This window comes from Oncorhynchus masou, chromosome 10, assembly GCF_036934945.1.
Source record: "Oncorhynchus masou masou isolate Uvic2021 chromosome 10, UVic_Omas_1.1, whole genome shotgun sequence".
Taxonomy (NCBI): domain Eukaryota; kingdom Metazoa; phylum Chordata; class Actinopteri; order Salmoniformes; family Salmonidae; genus Oncorhynchus; species Oncorhynchus masou.
This window is the reverse complement of record NC_088221.1, coordinates 12899-32491: the sequence shown is the minus strand read 5'-3', so window position 1 is coordinate 32491 and position 19593 is coordinate 12899. Positions and strand designations below refer to the sequence as shown.

At 42.7% G+C, this 19593-nt stretch overlaps 2 protein-coding genes and 1 long non-coding RNA gene across 6 annotated transcripts; 1 reads left to right on the top strand and 2 right to left on the bottom strand.

The window, feature by feature from the left end:
- The first annotated feature begins 500 nt into the window (after window positions 1-500).
- On the top strand, window positions 501-16380 carry LOC135547039 (uncharacterized). Of its 4 annotated transcripts, none has more exons than XM_064975609.1 (10): window positions 501-947; window positions 1701-1859; window positions 2089-2256; window positions 5111-5162; window positions 5382-5571; window positions 5687-5723; window positions 5999-6243; window positions 6440-6474; window positions 11026-11104; window positions 16303-16380. In XM_064975609.1, the coding sequence occupies exons 1-9, from the start codon at window positions 933-935 to the stop codon at window positions 11097-11099; spliced, it is 975 nt and encodes a 324-aa protein (XP_064831681.1). In that variant the 5' UTR covers window positions 501-932; the 3' UTR covers window positions 11100-11104; window positions 16303-16380. The 4 variants fall into 4 exon arrangements, with proteins under 4 accessions (XP_064831681.1, XP_064831678.1, XP_064831679.1 ...); XM_064975606.1 differs by lacking the exon at window positions 16303-16380 and adding an exon at window positions 12382-12405; XM_064975607.1 differs by lacking the exon at window positions 16303-16380 and adding an exon at window positions 11701-11772.
- On the bottom strand, window positions 13764-14188 carry LOC135546906 (uncharacterized). The gene is made up of 3 exons (XR_010456630.1): window positions 14137-14188; window positions 13944-14013; window positions 13764-13851 (listed from the first exon to the last, which is right to left on the bottom strand). It is a non-coding gene; the product is annotated as an uncharacterized LOC135546906 (long non-coding RNA).
- Window positions 16381-16982: 602 nt separating the features above from the next.
- On the bottom strand, window positions 16983-18453 carry LOC135547774 (uncharacterized). The gene is made up of 5 exons (XM_064977031.1): window positions 18313-18453; window positions 18135-18180; window positions 17906-18003; window positions 17279-17763; window positions 16983-17170 (listed from the first exon to the last, which is right to left on the bottom strand). Exons 1-5 carry the CDS (start codon window positions 18420-18422, stop codon window positions 16983-16985), a joined length of 927 nt encoding a protein of 308 aa, XP_064833103.1. The 5' UTR covers window positions 18423-18453.
- Window positions 18454-19593: the final 1140 nt, after the last annotated feature.

Genomic DNA, 19593 nt, shown 5'->3' with positions numbered 1-19593 from the left:
TGATCAAGGACGCAAGACTCCAGTAAGGAAGATAATCTGCAACGAGTCGAATGTATCAACAATAGTTCGTTGTGGGACAAAGCAATGTCCTTACACATGGGTGCTTCCGGGAATCGAACCCATAATTCTTGCGTTGCAAGCGCCATGCTGTACCAACTGAGCTACAGGACCACAGACAACAATAGCCAAGTTTACGTTTCTCAAGATTAGAATACTTGTGTTGTAGCTTCACAGTAACACGTGAGTTAACGTGCTAGCCACAGTAGCTAGCCAGGGCTACAGTTTGCACCCATGACATACTTGTGACATACAGTTAATTCACGTTTAGCTCATGTCATTTGTAATAACTGTCTCTCTGAAGTTTATTTTGCTGCCACCACGGTGAACCACGTGTATTTCTGCGTGCGCCACCATCTTTTCTCATTTCAACTATGACCCTTCGCCTCTGACCCAACAATACATGGCATGCTTCTGTCCTCATTTATTCAAAACTGGTTCGTAGTCGCCCTCAAGAGTTCTTCTCAAATTACTGCATTTGATTTGTTATTTAAAAAAATGATTTTACCTTATTTAACGAGGCAAGTCAGTTAAGAACACATTCTTATTTACAATGTTATCTATTGCTCATCATTGGTGTCATTACTTATTTATTTGTTGTCTCATCACATTTTTGTACAAAAAAACGGAAACGGAGCTAATACACCAGTATTTATTGTTTCGAGTGGTCTTTTTAGTGGTATGGGGATCCAGTATTGCGTCGCTGATTGCATTGATTGACAGATCTTCCCTGAAGTTGTTTTATTACGTCAAAGTGCATTCACATTATGACGTTGGCTGAGTTACCGTATAAAATGCGGTAGTTTATCTCTTTGGTAATCACTTGGTAAAGTTTTACATGATGGGAACATAGGCTCCAGCCATAGACTTTAACCATGGAGGATAATAAGGTAAGCCTATGAATTGCTAACAGAGAAGCCCCATGCAGTGGTGCAGGAACCGCTGCACCGTCTTTTTTTATGTTGCGGCAGGAACCACAGGGTACACAGTCCATGCCGATAGGGGTGCCGCAAGTAGTGGCAGCTGGTTGGCGGTGTGGGCTAACGTTAATGTGCCGCTAATATTATCATTTTTAATATTGTAAAAAGAAATATGCATGAAAATAACCTATGGGACTTGTTATACATCAAACCGTGCTTCTACACCTGCATTGCTTGCTGTTTGGGGTTTTAAGGCTGGGTTTCTGTACAGCGCTTTGAGATATCAGCTGATATACGAAGGGATCTATGAATTGATTTGATTTGAAATATGATCCTTGCAAAGATAAGAGCAGTAGGCTATTTATCATAATTCTACCTAAACTATAATAATAATAGGTGACTCCATAACATATTAATTACGAATCTTGATATCAGGCAATAGGATCTATGTGTATTTATAGCGAAAACCTGTTCTGTAAAAAAAATGTATATAATTGGCCATTATAAACTGGGTGTTTTGAGCCTTGAATGTTGATTGGCTGAAAGCTGTGGTATATCAGATCGTATACCACGGGTATGACAAAACATTTATTTTTACTTTTCTAATTAAGTTGGTAACCAGTTTATAATGACTGTGCGTTGTGTCATGTGTAAGAACAGCTCTTAGCTGTGGTATATTGTCCATATCCATGAGCATTTAAAGAATGGTCTAATTTCTTCCAGAGTTTAAATGAAGATGATCCACATGATCATCAACGTTTGGAAGGTCAAGTCCAGAAAATGAAGAATGATATCCTGGGTTTAAACTATCCAGAAGATAGTGAAGTGAAGGATCCCCTGCCTCAGATCGAGCTCAAGGCTGTGACAAGGAGAAAAGTTAAGGTGAGAGACTAGACTGAGGAGAGAAAGGGAAATCTGGGGACTTACCTGTCCACACTTTAAACCTGTCCAATACGCCATATCACATGTTGTGAGGTTGGAGGATAAATTGTCCTTACAACAGACTTCCATCTCTTAATATAAAATCACCAATTGTTTACTGTAGCTCTTCTCAAAGGCCTGTATACCAACGGCAACATACAGTATGTCATTGACTGTATTGTCTTTTTAGACCAAGAGGAAGACCAGTGCCAACAGGTCCACAGTTGAACAGAGCACTGATACTGATGCAGCTGAGAGAGATTTTGTTGATAATCAGAATGATGAAGAAGAGGATGAGGTGAAGAAGGATCCTCTGCCTCAGATGGAGCAGGATGCCATGAAGAGAAATAAAGTCAAGGTAAGGGAATAGATTGAGCAGAGATGTGGATATTTGTGATATCTTTCATATCTATAACCTGCCCCTACAGCATGTTGTTCTGAGGAAGGTAAATTGCCCATGCAATACCCTTTTATCTCCTAATAGTAAATCTAGGGCTGACCCCATTTGTTCGACAGTTTGGTCAATAGGCTGTTGGTTGACAGGGATTTCTTAAGTCGAGCAGTTGCAAAAGTTTTTTTTTCTTCATGGTGCACTTGGACACCTGTCTGATTTGCACCTGTCTCAGTTGACTAATCTATTACCGAGGCCACAGGGATGGCACAGTCCATCACGCTAAGACGTGATACTGAAATTGTATATGGTTATATTATGTTAAAATAATGGTGCAACACTAATAAATCAAATATTATTTTATAACAAATGCGCTTTCTCCTGCATTGGATACGGTCGCTGTCCGTGGTTCTGAAACATAATCTTCAGTGTTCCGGAGAATTGCCGCCCTTTCCTATGTTGCTATGTGCATAATAACAAAGTTAACCACTATATTGGGATTGAGAACAATGCTGCAGAGGCAGCAGCAGCAGCAGAGATGGGGAAACCCTGGCCTTAGCCTAATTGTCTAAGAAAATTGAGGAGATAGGAAAACCCAACTAAATTAGGTCTATAATCAATACCCTAATTGTTAAATGTTACTGGCTTTGTAAATCATCCATATATATATTTCCAGTCAAAAGGTTTTTTCTTTATTTTTACTATTTTCTACATTGTAGAATAAGACATCAAAACTATGAAATAACACATATGGAATCATGTAGGTATCAAAAAAAATCTATTTTATATTTGAGATTCTTCAAAGTAGTCACCCTTTGCCTTAATCACAGCTTTGCACACTCTTGGCATTCTCTCAACCAGCTTCATGAGGTAGTCACCTGGAATGCATTTCATAAATTAACAGGAATTTAACAACTGCATAGGGATATGTTTTGGATGACTGGCTGCGAATGTTTATTGAATTGTTTTATTTCTGCCTTTTCTATTCCAGACATTCTGAAATTCACTAAAGCATCCCATGTATGTAACTTTAGTCTTTCACTTTTCAATGATTGTTAAAAATTAAGTATTAAGTAAAGTAAGTAAAATTAAGTAAAGGAATTTCTTTCCTTCTTAATGCATTTGAGCCAATCAGTTGTGTTGTGACAAGGTAGGGTTGGTATACAGAAGATAGCCCTATTTGGTAAAAGACCAAGTCCATATTATGGCAAGAACAGCTCAAATAAGCAAAGACAAACAACAGTCCGTCATTACTTTAAGACATGAAGGTCATTCAATCCGGAAAATGTCAAGAACTTTGAACGTTTCATCAAGTGCAAAAACCATCAAGCGCTATGATGAAACTGGCTCTCATGAGGACCGCCACAGGAAAGGAAGACCCAGAGTTAACTCGGCTGCAGAGGATAGGTTCATCAGAGTGAACTGCACCTCACATTGCAGCCCAAATAAATGCTTCACAGAATTCAAGTCACAGACACATCTCAACATCAACTATTCAGAGGAGACTGCGTGAATCAGGCCTTCATGGTCAAATTGCTGGAAAGAAAGCACTACTAAAGGACACCAATAAGAAGAAGAGACTTGCTTGGGCCAATAAACACGAGCAATGGACATTAGACTGGTGGAAATCTGTCCTTTGGTCTGATAAGTCCAAATTCCAACAATGTCTTTGTGAGAGTAGGTGTACAGATGATCTCCGCATGTGTGGTTCCCACCATGAAGCATGGAGGAGGTGTGATAATGTGGGGGGTGCTTTGTTGGTGACACTGTCTGTGATTTATTTAGAATTCAAGGCACACTTAACCAACATGGCTACCATAGTATTCTGCAGTGTTACGCCATCCCATCAGGTTTGCGTTTAGTGGGACTATCATTTGTTTTTCAACAGGACAATTACCCAACACATCTCCAGGCTGTGTAAGGGCTATTTGACCAAGAAGGAGAGTGATGGAGGGCTGCATCAGATGACCTGACATCCACAATCACCCAACCTCAACCCAATTGAGATGTTTTGGGATGAATTGGACAGCAGAGTGAAGGAAAAGCAGCCAATAAGTTCTCAGCATATGTGGGAACTCATCAAGACTGTTGGAAAAGCATTCCAGGTGAAGCTGGTTGAGAGAATGCCAAGAGTGTGCAAAGCTGCCATCAAGGCAAAGGATGGCTACTTTGAAGAATCTCAAATATAAAATATATTTAGATTTGTTTCACACTTTTTGGTACCTACATGATTCCATATGTGTTATTTCATAGTTTTGATGTCTTCACTACTATTTTACAATGTAGAAAATAGTAAAAATAAAAAAAAGCCTTGAATGAGTAGGTGTGTCCAAACCTTTGACTGGTACTGTATACATATATACAGGAGTAAGACAGATATAGCTTCTGTTGCCTGTTTGAGTATTTGTTTAATAGCCTACTGATTCTGTGAGCACCAAGCCTCATGAACCGCCAAAATGTTGAATTAAGCAATTTCACAGATTCGGCTGTTTTTAATCTTTGCTATGCTGTAATAATACAGTGTCACCATCGGGCTCTTTCTGAGTCATTTGTGTGTCTTAATTATTTAATCAAACAGTGGGCTTAAAGCATCAGACAAGCTCAGTGCCTATGTAGGTGATTGCATTCAAACACATAGGGTGTGTCTGATATGGAAAAATACATTTTAACATTAGAACAGGAAGTCTCTCGGTCTATAAATAATTGATTTCGTCAGGGACAGCCCTATAATCATTCTTACCCTTGCTCTACTCAAAGGGCTGTATTGGAATGGCTTCATACAGTATCTACGTGTATATCATTGACTGTATTGTTTTTTTAGACCAAGAGGACCAAGAGAAACAAAGTGGAGCAGATTACTAATACAGATGCAGGTCATAAATTAAACTCTAATTTCACTGAATGTAATCCTTTTGCATGTAAATGTGATTTAGTATGGACATCTATTGAGCAGAGGACTAATAGCAGAGTGCATAATCCTTTCTTGGGTACTTAACTTCACAAAGTACACAAAATTGGCTAATACATACTTGCCTTAGAAGGATACATGTTTTCTGACTTCTTTACCTTGGTGAATGCTGCTTTGCACACAGGTCCCTCTACATCTGTGGAATTCTCTGGGATGGCAGTTCAGGGAACATCTCACCAGGGACAATCTAATGAAAAGATCCTAAGTGAGTGTGTCTCCAGGGCCTGTCAGACCAGGGCTCTTGACCTCCCGCCAATCGATCCGGATGCTTTCAACCCGATTATCATCCGGTTTCTGGAAAAACTTACTGAGGAGTATGTCCAAACTTCTATTGTAGTATTTGAATGCAATGTCATCTGAAGGATTTTATAAATTGTATGTGTGTTGGTGTGCCTTTTGGTGCTAAAAACATCTAATTATCTCCTGTAGGCAATGGAGGCAGTTAAGCATTGGCAGGATGGACCCTGTAAGTCCCTTAACCTTGAAAATGATTCATAGATATATTAATAGATGTTTCAAGAAAATTAGATACAAGCCTTTTATCTATCTACAGTATCATCCACATTATCACAACAGTTATATATAAAGAGCTTTTTAGTAGCCTACTGCTTTTCATGCTTTCCAATGTATGCCACTTTCATGATTCTCATGAACATATGTGAGATTGTTGGTATCTCTTTGAGGAGCTTGGTTTCAGAGCCCGGTTATGAGTAATCTACCTACACTGTTTCGGTCCTACAGGTGATGAGGGCATTGCTTGCAGAGATGTGCCTGCAGATTGTGCGGTTTGTATCTGAGGCCATCCTGGAGGTCATCATCCCTGCAATTTTCCGTTTTGTACGGATATACAGCCATGTGTCTCCAGTATCCGGCAAGTCTCTGACAGAATCAGAGAGATCCTCTAGCACAAACCTGAAGGTTCGCAAGAGAGGCAGCAGCAAATCCTCAAGGTCTTGCACGGCCAAATCAAGCTCCTCTCGTAATGGGTATGTTCAGTCATTCCTAAAGTAACCGGTTTCACCTAACTATTCATAACTCATTTTGTGAAAATATGTTTTGTTATCTGTGTAACAGTTTACTCTTAATGACCAATTTAATTGATTACTGAATTATGCATTGATGTGACTACCGTGTCTACTATTGATTATGGAATGTTCTATTGTTTGCTTTGTATTCTCAAAGGTCTCAGACAGTGTTGCCAAATACTCAGGGAGATGGTGAGTCTATTTCATCTGAGCCACTCAGTGACTTTTTTGGGATCACTGAGGACAGTCTCCTCACTGGTGTCCAGGATTCCTTCAAAAAGTCGCTGAACAATGTCCTCTGTATCCAAAGAGAGGGCCAGGTAGACACTCAAAGTCTATCCCGGGTTATTGTTGGAGAAGTGTCAAAGAAGGTCAATTCTATAATCTCTGTGGCCATCCAAACTCCCATCTCTGGGCGAATGTCCCCTGTCATTTTTGCCAGTGGTGGTGTCTCCAGCACCAAGGTGGTTGAGGAGATGGTGTCTGGCATTTCCAACATACTTCAGATGTACATTAATGGGAAGAGTGTTGAGCAGAGTGTTGTTCTCATAGAGGATGGTGTTGAGGTGGATATGACACATTTAACAGGACAGGTCATGACAGCCCTCAGTGGCACTGTTTTGAACTTCAGCAATAAGGAGGAAAATGAACCCGACAAGAGGGAACTGCTTTGTGTTGTTGCTGACCACATGAAGATGCTTGAAGCTTGTAAAAGTCCCGAGGAGATGCTAAAACAAGGAGAGAGCAACCTAAATATCAAAGGTGCCAAATCTAGTCTTCGTCTGTCAACACAAAGTATGGACAGACTACTCACTGAGGAGTTTCAGACCAAGGCCATTGAATCGATCCGGGAGATCGTTAAAAGATTCAGGGGTTGTACATCATGTTGTTCTGGCACTACATCATCTAGTCCAACTCCTAGGATAGGTGAGATCAGAGACCTTATGATTGACCCTGAGGCTTCTGAGTTGGTAAGTACCTTTGTTTCAGACATGGACAATCTTACCCAGTCTATCAGGGCATCCTGCTCCCCTGCACAGGGTGAGCAGATCCTTCTTGAAAACCATCAAAGTAAGATCTGGTCTTACACTGTTGGTTGTTACTACGACATGAAAAATACGCTGAAGAGGCTTCTTACCTGTCCAGAAAAGGGGGATCTCGCAAGTACATTTGTGGAGAGCACCAAAGATTCTTTCACAATGGTTCCAACTTTGTGCCTGGACGTCGGTCATTCCAGTAATGGTGAGGCTGACACATCAGACTCCATTTTTTGTAAACCACTTTTAATAACCCCCTCATCTATGAATGAACAAAAAGGACAAAGTGAGACCCCAAAACCTCTCTTGGCTCTCAAAAAGTATTTGCAAGACCAAGTCCTCCTTGACACCACAAAAGCGATTGCCAGCCAGGTTCTAGTCTTGTATAAGACTGAGGTGATGGAGAAGTTCTCATCTTCTGTTGGAGAGTGTGATTCTGAAGAGTCTCTGGAGGCCATTCTATTTGTGGATGGCATCATGTCTGACTTGAATGATTTCACCAGTTCTTGTTCCGCCTCACCATCTGAGTTGTTAGACAGTGAACAATGTCTCTCCCATCTCACTTTTCCACTTGGTCTGCAGGACAGCACCACCAACAGTGAATCTACCCAGAGTCTTCCAGTTATAAATATGACAAAACTCTCCAGTGTGTCTTTCCAGACAAAGGCTAGAAAGGCAGTGAGTGAAGCTCTGAGATCTGTCAACCCCTTTACAAACAGCTTACTGGGAGACTCTGAAGCATCTAAATTACTGGACACTTTTGTAACAGATGTGGAGACTATTGTTCAGTCCATGCAGGCACATGAATCTGAAATTCTCAGAATTTCAAAAGTGAGCACCCTTTCTGCTGCTCGTATTATATATCATAGATTTCGAGAAATGCTGAGGCGTTTTCTCACTTCCTGCCAAGACTCTGTAAAGGTCATCGATGGTGTTACACCAATATATGATGAGACTCTCAAACAGGCTCCTAGTGAAAGTTTAGATTCTCAGGTGACTTGTAATAGGGATTCTCTTGAAATCCAAGCGGACCTTCAAACCTGTACCAAGGAGGTCATTAGTCAGATCCTCACTGTGTATCACTCTGAGGAATCCATGGAGGAATGCCTCTCTAGCCTAAAAGGAGATACAGAAGACCTGTCCAAGCTTTTGGATGCCGTTGTTTCTCAGATTGACGTCCTTGCCGCCTCCAAATCATATTTATCTGTTGATGACTATGCTGTCAATACACAGGACAATTTGCATGGTGAGATCAACAATGATGAGGAGGAGGCATCCTCTAGAAGTCTTAAATCCAAAGCCTTTGACAAACTATGTACTGATGAATTTCAAACTAAAGCCTCACATATGGCTGGCGGGATCCTTCAATCAGGGTTAATTGCTATTGTAAATACCAGCAATGATGGTAGAAGTGCAGACATTTGTGCAGAGTCCAGTAATGATGGTGATGATAGAGATGTCAAAATCCTTCAGAAGAGTGGAACTCCATCTTTATTCACCTCTTCTCTGCACCAATTCTGCAGCATCCAACATCGTCAGAAGCATCACTAAAGACGTTACTAGCTTCACCCAGATGACTAAAATGTCTGATGCTTCAGTGTCTGGCCAGTTAGAGAGATCCCTGTCAGCTTCAACCCTTCCTGTCAGTGTTCACAACGGGGCCAATGTGAAAGGAAAGATCATTTGGCCAGGCACTGTTAACCTGTTCAACAATGTGTTCACCAAGGTCAAGGATTTTTTTGCCCAGCAACAACCGGTCCTCCTAGACAATGTGGTTGAGGCCCCCAAACATGCCGAATCCATATGCAGAACAGCTACTTCTACACAAATGATTTACAGTGTACATGAAGGCAGCCAGACCAGCATGGCAAATTATTCCAAAGCCTTAATTAGTCAGACTCTGATGACAATCCAGAGGAGAGTGTCTATGTCAGAGAGGATGAGCACCTCAGAGAAAGGCCTCTTGACTCGTTCCATCGTGGGCTCCATGTTGGAGGATGTTGACATGGTGAGAACTGATAGACACGAGATACACCGGCCATCCTCCTCAAAGTCCTCCCTGTCCATCACCTCTGCCATGACCAGAGGGTCTCAGAGTGATTTTACAAATTCTCTTCCAGGCACTCCAGTCCCCAATGAGTGGCCTGTTGAAATATATTGTCCTATCATTAGGAGTTCGGTCATTGATATGAGTGACTCCTCAACTCATTCACAAGGGTCAACAAATTACACAAGGCAAACCATCTCTGCCATAGTTGACACTGTTATGGAGGTCATTCCAAGAGAAGATACGGAACACATAGCCACTGCAGATGATGTCACTTCTTTTACAAGAAGACTTGCGAGACTCAGCCCCAGGGACGGTCTTCAGAACTTCTCACATGAGCTCACTGACAAAGTTTATGAGCTCATAAAAAGTCACAACACCCCCCAGGCTCTTTTTGTGCCAGCTGGCAAGAGCGTGTCTGACTCTATTCTTTTGAAGCTGAATACAGGATTGAATGCTTCTGAAGAATCCAGGGAGTTCCCATCTGACCTTGTGTACTCCTTTGCTACGGAGTCAATAAAACGTCTGCTACAGCAGATTGTCTTCTGGCTTCCTCCACCATCACAAGGATCCGATTTCTGCCAAACTATCATCTCTGATGGTTCTCTGCAGGAAACAAGTCAGCTTATCCCGAACTCTTCTGCCACCTCCATTAGTTCCACACAGGTTTACTGTGACACAAAGAGCCTTTTCACCAATATAATGGTCAATCAGGTCATGGATACCTGTTCTGTGGCCTCCAATTCATCAGAAGAATTATCAGAGTTGATGAACATAATCAATGGGTTGTCCCCAACTGATGCTGGAACACTTGACTCTGACAGCCCGGCTCTCATGACCACTAGCCGTCAGTCTAGTGCCAAATCATTTCCTAAACCCTCTCTCTCTGGCAGCAGCACACACAATGTTGGAACTGTGCATATTCAAGTTTTAGGAGAGGTGGAATCCAAGATGGACAACAAAGATCTGGAGATGTCTAGTGTCTCTGTGCATCCATCAACTTCATCAGCCATGGACTCTGATACACATGCATTATTTGACTCCACTAGCAATGACTACACCTCTTTGTTACTTTTACTGATTGTTAGATTGCTGTCAATGATCACCCCTATCACATTACTGGAATCCTCTGACATTGGTGAAACATCAAGAGTTCTCACAAAGAGGATTCTGTCTGAGTTCTGTGGCACCTCAGGCCCTGAACAAACTCAAGCCTACCCCCAGAATCTGAAATTCAAAGAGATTTTCAAGGCTGTCTACATGGGGCTTCTTCAAGAATTCGGGTCAGAGAAGATGCTCCAGGTTGCAATGAAGTCAACGGATTATGCATTTGACGATGCCCTGGTCAAATCATTAACTAGGGAACTACTAGCTAAATGCAATGAGGCTAGCTCTTCACCTCCCTCCATGACCCAGTTGTCATCACACAATGCACTTGGCAGTGACGAGGTAGGTCATTCTGCGCTTCCAACAACTGGTAGAAAGGAAAAGAAGAGAGGAAGATTCAGCGCTCTCTGTGGACTCAACCCAAAGGTACATATGTCATCAAAATACAAATGATAAAGATTATTTTTATTCATTACGTACAGTATGATGGTAAACACTGATACCCTTTGTGTGCAATTTCTCCTACTGTATAAATGACTGTTTGTTACCCAGTGTACAAAGAAGGACAACAAGAAGAACCACTGCACTCCAACACCTTCCCAGAACCAGACCCCTGCCGTCAGTGAAACAGGTAAGTCAATACACTCAAATGTGTACTGAACAAAAATATAAACGCAACATGCAACAATTTCAAAGATTTTATTGAGTTTCAGTTCATATATGGAAAGCAGTCAATTGAAATATGCTCATTAGGCCCTTATCTATGGATTTCACATGACTGGGAATACAGATATGCATATGTTCATCACAGATACCTTAAAAAAAGGTAGGGGCGTGGATCAGAAAACCAGTCAGTATCTGGTGTGATCACCATTTGCCTCATGCAGCGTGTCACTTCTCCTTCGCATAGAGTTGATCAGGCTGTTGATTGTGGCCTATGGAATGTTGTCCCACTCCTCTTCAATAGCTGTGCGAAGTTGTTGAATATTGGTGGGAACTGGAACACGCTGTTGAACACGTCAATCCAGAGCATCACAAACATGCTAAATGGGTGACATGTCTGGTGAGTATGCAGGCCTTTCGACATGGGTCCATGCATTATCATGCTGAAACATGAGGTGATGGCGGTGGATGAATGGCACGACAATGGGCCTAAGGATCTCGTGACGGTATCTCTGTGTATTCAAATTGCCATTGATAAAATGCAATTATGTTCGTTGTCCGTAGATTATGCCTGCACACACCATAACCCTACAGCCAACATGACGCCATATACTTGGTCTGTGGTTGTGAGGCCGGTTGGACATACTGCCAAATTCTCTAAAACGACATTGAAGGCGGCTTATGGTAAAGAAATAAACATTCAATTCTCTGGCCACAGCTCTGGTGGACATTCCTGCAGTCAGCATGCCAATTGCACGCTCCCTCAAAACAAGTCAACCAGCGTTTTTCCTTGCTCCTATTTTTCTCAGTCTCTGTCTCTGAGACATCTGTGGCATTGTGTGGTGTGACAAAACTGCACATTTTAGCGTGGCCTTTTATTGACCCCAGCACGAGTTGCACCTTTGTAATGATCATGCTTTTTAACACAAGAGTCTTGTCTAATGAGTTTCATGCGGCCTTACTTTTAACCCATACAAACGCATTGAATAACAGATTCACTACATGGAACTGAAGTGTCTGTCCTAAATCTGAGAGATATAAGAAAGTTGACAAATATATATTTATAATATGTATATATTTAAATGTTTTTATCACCTTCTTTTTTTTAAGCCCAGCTATGTAAATTGTCAATGATCATTTGTAAATAAAGAATATTACAATTTAAATAATAATAATGCAATAGTAATTCTTCACACCAACTAGGGTCAGTTAAAGAAAATGTTATATTTACATTTTTTTTTTCAGCAATTGTCAATGATCAAGAATCCTCCGAACAGAGAGTGTATGCTCCACCAAGAAGAAACCAAGGAAGCGTTCGCTCATTTCCAGGATGTTTTCAGCTATAGGCAAAGCCTTGTCCAGTCCCTTTACTTCCTGCTATAAAAAGAAGAGCACCTAATCTATATTTCAAAATAAATATTTGAAATTAACATAATTGTATTAATTCTTCATGTTGAGTGTTTTTCATTATATATTATTGGATGATATAAAGGGTAGTAGTAGTAGTAGTAGTAGAAGTTGTATAGTTGACTATATTACTTTTACTTTTAAGATACATTTAAAAAAAAAATAAGAATAGTGTGTACTTCTAGGTACAGTTGAAGTCTGATGTTTACATACACCTTAACCAAATACATTTAAACTCAGTTTTTCACAATTCCTGACATTTAATCCTAGTAAAAAAATCCCTGTCTTAGGTCAGTATGGTCCCTGCAGTAGGACTACATGCTGGCCATGAGGTTCTCCAAGTGGTACTCCAGGAGGGTGGAGAGCTCAGTAACCAGAGACTCTGGGTTAAAGTACCAGGCCAGCTGCTGGCCAAACATGTCATCTAGCAGAGCCATCAGCCCGTCTTGAAGAGAACACCACACAACACATTGAAAATGGCTCTGAGTTACTAGCTTATCAAGAGGAGAGAGACAATTAGAAATACTCCCCCTAAAATGGCATTGAAACCTGGTTAACCATGAATAAGGAAGTAAACAGGAAGTAACCTCTTGACTCTTACATTGAGCAGCAGCAGGTATCTGTCAGCCTCTGGCTCCATGTTGGCAGCAGTGGGCAGGAAGGAGTACAGGAGAGCGTGCAGACGCTCCACGAACCCACCAGGGTGCTAAGGGAAACAAAGGAGGAGAAAAGAGGAGAGAAGAGAAGAGGCATTTAAGTGAAACTGCTAATAGAGAGAGATCAAAACATGTACCAGTGAGATGCTACTTACCACCATCAGGGACTTCTGAGCTGTCATCATCCCAAACAGCACCAGCTCAAAGAGGACATCTATCATGTTCACATGATGGATCTAGGACAAGAAAACACATTAGGAGAAAATAGGAATGATTTCATATAGATCAGCTACTGTGATGTATAAAAGTGATGTATAAAAGACATGCATGTGGAAGAACTCAGTGAGACTTGAAAGAGTTAATGAACTCACCTTTGCCTCAGCCAGCTCTCTCTCTCAATGTCATTCCGCTTGGAGGGGTCACTCAGGTAGCCAACAAAGTCGTTATAGGTACGGATGAATTTGGCCTCGTCCTATGACAATGAAAATAGCATCTTAGTGAACAGAACACATTTCCCCTCAGGGATGCTCTAATTCCCTTGAAAGAGAATGAGTTAGTGAGTTACCATGTGGTTGGCCTGAACCAAAGCGCCCAGGAGGACCTTTCCCGCCACAAACAGATGGTTCCTGCTCAGGGTGGAACCAAGCAGGGTCTAGGAAAGAGGGAAGAGTTAGGGTGAGACATCTTCCTCTAGGAGACAGAACAAGAAATCACAGAGAGAAAAAGAAAAGTGGGTCCACTCACAGTGAAGGCCTGGCGCAGGGAGACGAGCCTCAGGGCGATGTCCTCCACTCTCTTGGTGGTAAGGTAGAGGCTGTGAAAAGGGAGGGAATGGAGCACGTCAACCATTAGAGTCAATGGTGGGATAACAGTATTATGACCACTATCCTTCAGCATCTGACAAGCCCAGACGACACAGACATTTAGAGGAACTCACTTTAGCAGAGGAACCTCCCTCTCCTCAGGCAGCAGGTCCTCCTCCCAGCCCTACGACAAAATAAGCATTCAAAATCAATGACCAATGCAATGACATAAAACAATCGGTCAATGGAAGGATCTTAATGATCCTAGTCAATAGTATGTGTGTGTAACGTCTGACCTCATACCAGTTGTGGCCCTCAGGCTCTGGGCCAGTGAACTGCTGAGTGGTGGGCGTAGAAAAGGAGGCAGCCTCCGACCACGCTGAAGAGGAGAGAAGCCCGTCCAGCCCCATGTGGAGAGTGGCGTACACCACTGAGACATCAGTCTGCTGCTCAAAACACACACAACACACCTGTTTACCACACACACGTTATTAGAGAACACACCGAATCTAATGTAAAAATGCCCAGTAATGTCTAGTCTATTTACATAGGAATTCGTTTATTTACCTGGTAGCAGCTAAGCATCACGTCCACAGACGTCTCGTGGCGGAGGTGAGACGCATAGTGGGTCACCCTGCCAGCCACACGCTGACAGAGAGAATACATGTTAAGGCCAAATGGAAAAAGTGAAGAAAAAACTAATCTAATACTATTTCAGTAGTATTTACTTCTTACCTGGATCCAAGTGTTGGACTGCACTTTGGTGGCACAGTAGGGGATGCCCTCAGGACTAAGCCTGGCTGTGGCACACACCAGTTGAGTCTCCAGGCCTCTCACCCTACTCACGTGGTGCATCCTCACCACCACCTGCTGTTGAGATAAACAACAAGACAACATCAACAAAACCACTTCAGCAATGGCTGTGACACATTTCATCAAGATCAAATGACTGACAATGTAGATTAGGATTAGCTAGTTACAAAGACACATACCTGGGATCCCCCACGCATGTAGGTGATGATGGGGCTAATGAACTGGAAAGATCTCCAAGCTTTAACGACCGGACCGGCATTGTTCTGCACATTACAATACATCATCATTGGAAACAGTAAACATTGTAACCGTGATGTGACTGTGTGTGTGGGGGTCCATGTTTGTGTCCGTACTCTGAGGTGTGTTTGAATATGAATGAGCAGCAGTGTTGTGATGTGTCCTATCCCGTCCTTCCAGAGGGATCTTTCTTGGCCTCATCACATGTCTCAGTGGCTGGGTGTTTGGAGGGAGGAGGACACAGGACAGACCCCACAGTCATCGCTAGAAATCGAACTTCAGACTCCCTCCAAAACCACTGAACCCCTCAACACACAAAGAGATTACGGTGCACGCCCTTAGAGGAAGTCGGAACAGGATAACTCCCTCCAAACTCACAAAGACACAGAGGAGGAGGAACTATCCAACACCCAGTGAGAGAGAACAAGTCAGAAAGAGGAGGTGGAAGAGGCGTTAGATAGAGGAGGAGGTTACCCCAGAGGCCATTCCTCCTGTTCATGTGAGCAAGAAAGAGCAGAATGCTTCTGATCAGCCAAATGGCAGGTAGAGGGAGAGGTCATAGTGATTCACACCAACAGAGAAAGACAACCCACACAACTTCTTGGATGAGATGAACCACACAGAGGTAGAGGCAGAGGGCCTTCAGGGCTAGCCAGTCAGCCTGCCTGCTCTGATCCTCAAGTCAATTGTATTTAAATTCATGTTCATTGAAGATATTATTCAAGAATAGACAAGTCCCATTTATTTAATGATCATTTTTCACTGTTTTCAACCCTCAAGAACCAGGGTGAGTCTGGGTCACCCTTTTCCTGGGCAAACACAACTTGCATATCATCATAGACTAGGCCGAAACGTTAAACTTTTAACCTTGCCTGAATAAAATAATGCATTTTTTTTATAGTGAGCAAGAGTTGCGCTATTTCCTTTTCTATGATGATTCAAAAAATTTTGGTTGCACTTCAACTCAACATTGGTTGAGCGCCCTTCTGTTTTTTTGTTGTCAAATAATACATTTGTTTTTAAATGTACAAGTAAATTATTAAAAGCATTAAAATTGGGATGTTTCCCACTTATTTACACAACCTACTCCACACTTGCAAAGTGAAAGTTTATAGAAAAGTTCTGAAATTAAGTAGTAAACAGAAGAAAAGCAGAATTGAGTCCAATTATAATTTAATGGTCTATGGTTCAATCCCATTTCTGAAGGTCTGATGAATAATTAATATTGTTCCTCCTCTTCCTTGTGGCAGGCGCAGCAGCACACTGCCCTCCAAAGCCTGCAAAATAATCGCCGGACTGCCCCTTTCCTAGCTCTGCATGGAACATCCAGTGTCACGTCCTTGGTGACGTGTGGGGTGACATCCGAGATGACCACAGCAACATCCCCTGGAAATGGAAAAAAGAGGAACAGAATGTAAACAAATGCAAACCGTAGCTTCTTAACACTGGCCAGTTGAAAGGTTCTACTAAGATGTCATGACAAACGGCACCTGTCAGAGTGCTCTCTAAGTGTTACTCACCTGCTTGGATGTCAGCTGGCAGAGTGGTGGAGACGGCCATCGTGAGAGCCCTTTCTTCAGGTGTGACGTCCACAACCTCCAAGAGGGAAGAGATGGGCTCTGCCTCTGTATTAGGGTGATGATGTCCAGGGGTGATGTCACATTCAGGTGGGAAGAAGCCGGGTCTGCCTCTGTGTTAGGGGTGATGTCCACAACCTTCAGGTGGAAAGAAGCCGGATCTGCCTCTGTGTTAGGGGTGATGTCTTCAACATTCAGGTGGAAAGAAGCCGGATCTGCCTCCTGGTGATGTTTCAACATTCAGGTGGAAAGAAGCCGGATCTGCCTCTGTGTTAGGGGTGATGTCAACTGGTGATGTCACAACCTTCAGGTGGGAAGAAGCCGGATCTGCCTCCGTGTTACTGGTGATGTCTTCAACATTCAGGGGAAGAAGCCGGATCTGCCTCTGTGTTAGGGGTGATGTCCACAACCTCCAGGTGGGAAGAAGCCTGATCTGCCTCTCTGTTAGGGGTGATGTCCACAACCTCCAGGTGGGAAGAATCCTGATCTGCCTCTCTGTTAGGGGTGATGTCCACAACCTCCAGGTGGGAAGAAGCCGGGTCTGTGTTATGGGTGACAACAACAATCCTGATGAGCTCTACTACTACAAGGCACCAAGATGTCATCAGAGCAGGTGTCTGTCAGAGTGCTCTCTATCATTGCTACTCACCTGCTTGGATGTCAGCTGGTAGTGTGGTGGAAACGGCCACCGCGAGGACAGGGGGAACTGGTAGGGTGGCTGCAGGGGGCTGGAAGCAGCTCTGCACCTCGTCCGCCACAAAGGCACAGACAGAGCTCATATAAAAAGGGCTCTGCAGGTCATCGGTGGAGAAGGACTGACTGATTCTCCCGAGGATCGACTGCACAGAGTCAAAAGCAGCAGCCCTGGAGAAAGGGATGTGAGGGGAAGGGTCCTTTAACATGCAGGATAGCTTCTCCACTACGGCCGCCACCATGCCCACGGCCATCCCGCTTATTAGGATTGGGTGCTCTGAATGGCCTTCCTCTGGCTGAAGCCACAGGGCCAGGAGGAGCCTGGGCACCACCTCCACCACCACCTGAGATGGGCTGAGCAGGTTGCTATGGGGCTCATTGGACTGCTCGCCCAGAATGCTCCTCACAGCTCTTTCCACGATGCTGTGGACCTTAGGATCGCTGAAATCAACAAAAAGGAGAAGACAAAGCTAAACGATGTGCAATGTGCTCACAGAGAACACTGTCTTAGTCTGTTTCTGCATAGTTACAGATGTGTAGATAAATGGATCAAGTCATATGCAGGGCAGTACATGGAACTCACATGTCAGCTGGCGAGGTGGGGTGCATGGAGCGGCGGAGCTTGCAGAAAGCCTCATGCTCTATGTTCATCATTTTTAGGCAAGTGTTTACTTCCCAGGCCTGCAGTATGAAACAGGAAGTCCCATTAGTCTAATTTCACAACAGATCTATTCTGCTGTGCTAACTCGTTGTTGAAAGGCCAGTAAAGAGCTCACTAACTTGTAGTATGTCTCTAACTCTCATTCTCTTACCAGCTGAGCGAGGTTGTTTCCTTCCTGCAGGGTTTCCTTCCACACCCTTCAAATAAAACACAGAGTTATTCAAGTTTCCTGGCTTCTGATTTTTCTGTTGTTTATTTTACCCACACCTCCTGGAGTGCTGCTGGTGGCAGGGAGTGGCAGTGAAGGTGAGTGCTGACGTGGTACTCACCTCTCCCTAAGGGATTTTTTGCTCTGAGACACCAGCCAGTTGCTCATGTGCTCTGTGGTGACATGGGGCGGGACCTGGCCTTGACTCTGGAGCAGCAGATAGTGGACCATGAGCTTCTTCTGCAAGATGAGGTAAGGTGTGAGACCGTGCCACGAAATACCATATCATGTGCTTTCAGAAGGGCCTCACGCAACATTTCACAACTGCTCATGCCTCACAATTTGCAAGTGATATTAAGAACTCTTATGATCACCTTCTCTAAACTGTCTTGAAATACAACTCTCTTTCTGTTGTTTATGTTGTTGTGGGATGAATCTTACCTGTTTATTGTAATATGTTTCCTCCCAGCAGGCCTGCAGAGTCTGAAAATAAAGGCTGCTTCTACAGAATTCCTTTGAAGATAATGAAAATAATGATGCTTTGTTATGCACATTATGCACCGGCATTTACAGTATGCTAAAATTAATTTCTCCTAAGTTTACCTTTGTGGGACCATAAGTGAACTCCGGAATGCACCAGACCCTATCCATGGTAAGATGAGGAAGAAATGCAGCGCTATAGATATACGGGATGCTCTAGAGATAACAGGAATGACTTAAAGTCGCGAATGATCAATGACTGTGGAGTCGTCCAATATGCTGCACTTAGAATTGAGTTGTAGGCGATGTTTGGCGCAAAATAGAATGTTTACATTCTATTGCCATGGAGAAATAGAATGTGTAGAACCTGTATAAATGGGTAAGCTTCTATGTCTTTATTTCGTGAACGATTAAACTCTTTATTATGTCATAATGTGTATATGAGGATGTAGGAGCCCGTCCCGATTCATGACGCTATTATCCACGTGCATGTTGCTTCGACCAACTAATCCAACCTTGGTTTACAAGTTAAATACATTGTTTATATATGCCTATACAAATCTATCGACCACATCCATTTAAAGCAATGATTGTCAATTGAAAATGTGGTTGTTATGTTCTCCTGTTTTGCGCCTTGAGAGTCCTCTTAATCACATTATTACAATATTTTTGAATTGACACAAGGAACATATTTGCAAATATATTCGGTTAAAAATAAGAGTATGAATGACAATAAACGTATGACTTGGATTGTATGCATAATAGTGTCGTAAACAGTATCGCTCAGCGTGGGAACTTTTGGTGTTAGGAAAGTGTCCGTTATAAGTCTCCATGACACGTATCACTTCGTTGTCTTGTTGGTAATAGTAAAAATGCATGACAGTCCGCATTGTAATGGTCTAACAGGTGTTTTTCATTTTGT

Coding starts and splice junctions, on each gene's coding strand:
- LOC135547039 (XM_064975609.1), top strand. Junction 2,257..5,110: donor TGAAGAGAAATAAAGTCAAG/GTAAGGGAATAG, acceptor TTGTTTTTTTAG/ACCAAGAGGACCAAGAGAAA. Junction 5,163..5,381: donor GATTACTAATACAGATGCAG/GTCATAAATTAA, acceptor CTTTGCACACAG/GTCCCTCTACATCTGTGGAA.
- LOC135547774 (XM_064977031.1), bottom strand. CDS start 18,422: ATGGTCCACTATCTGCTGCTCCAGAGTCAAGGCCAGGTCCCGCCCCAT. Junction 18,004..18,134: donor GAAACAACCTCGCTCAGCTG/GTAAGAGAATGA, acceptor TTCATACTGCAG/GCCTGGGAAGTAAACACTTG. Junction 17,171..17,278: donor ACCAGCTGACATCCAAGCAG/GTGAGTAGCAAT, acceptor CCCATAACACAG/ACCCGGCTTCTTCCCACCTG.